Source organism: Nestor notabilis, unplaced genomic scaffold (assembly GCF_000696875.1).
Source record: "Nestor notabilis isolate BGI_N333 unplaced genomic scaffold, ASM69687v1 scaffold16754, whole genome shotgun sequence".
Lineage (NCBI taxonomy): Eukaryota > Metazoa > Chordata > Aves > Psittaciformes > Psittacidae > Nestor > Nestor notabilis.
The window spans coordinates 20,820-21,199 of NW_009926263.1; the positions used below are offsets into that span (position 1 = coordinate 20,820).

General features: G+C 57.9%; 1 protein-coding gene across 1 annotated transcript in view; it reads right to left on the reverse strand.

Moving 5' to 3' along the window:
* LASP1 (LIM and SH3 protein 1) overlaps positions 1–380 on the reverse strand; it is a 20,824-nt gene that overhangs the window by 2,899 nt on the left and 17,545 nt on the right. The window contains exon 2 of the mRNA XM_010013452.1: positions 143–250. Within this exon, the coding sequence (XP_010011754.1) occupies positions 143–250 (108 nt within the window). The remainder of the gene's footprint in view (positions 1–142; positions 251–380) is intronic.

Here is a 380-nt window from a genome sequence, read left to right on the forward strand (position 1 = left end):
CACATGGCCGAGCACTGCCCAGTTTCCCAGATGCTGCAGCCTCACATGTTCATCAGCATCCATCAGAGTGTGGGTCTGCCCCTGGCTGAGCAGCAGAACCCCCCTCGGCCCACATCAGCCGCAGGGATTAGAAGCTACTCACGTCGCTGATCTGATCCTGGATCTTTTTGATCCTCTGCAGCTCCGGGGTGTCAGCCACCACGCTGAAGCCTTTCCCCTTGTTCTTCTCGAACTCCTCCTTGTAGCGGATCTGGGTACAACCAAGCAAAGACAGGTTCAAACACAGGGCGAAGCTGGTGAGCGCAGCAGCAGCAGCAGACCCTCACTGTGAACCACTGCAGAGCTTCTAACCCAGACTCTGCCTCGCCGAGCAGACCACG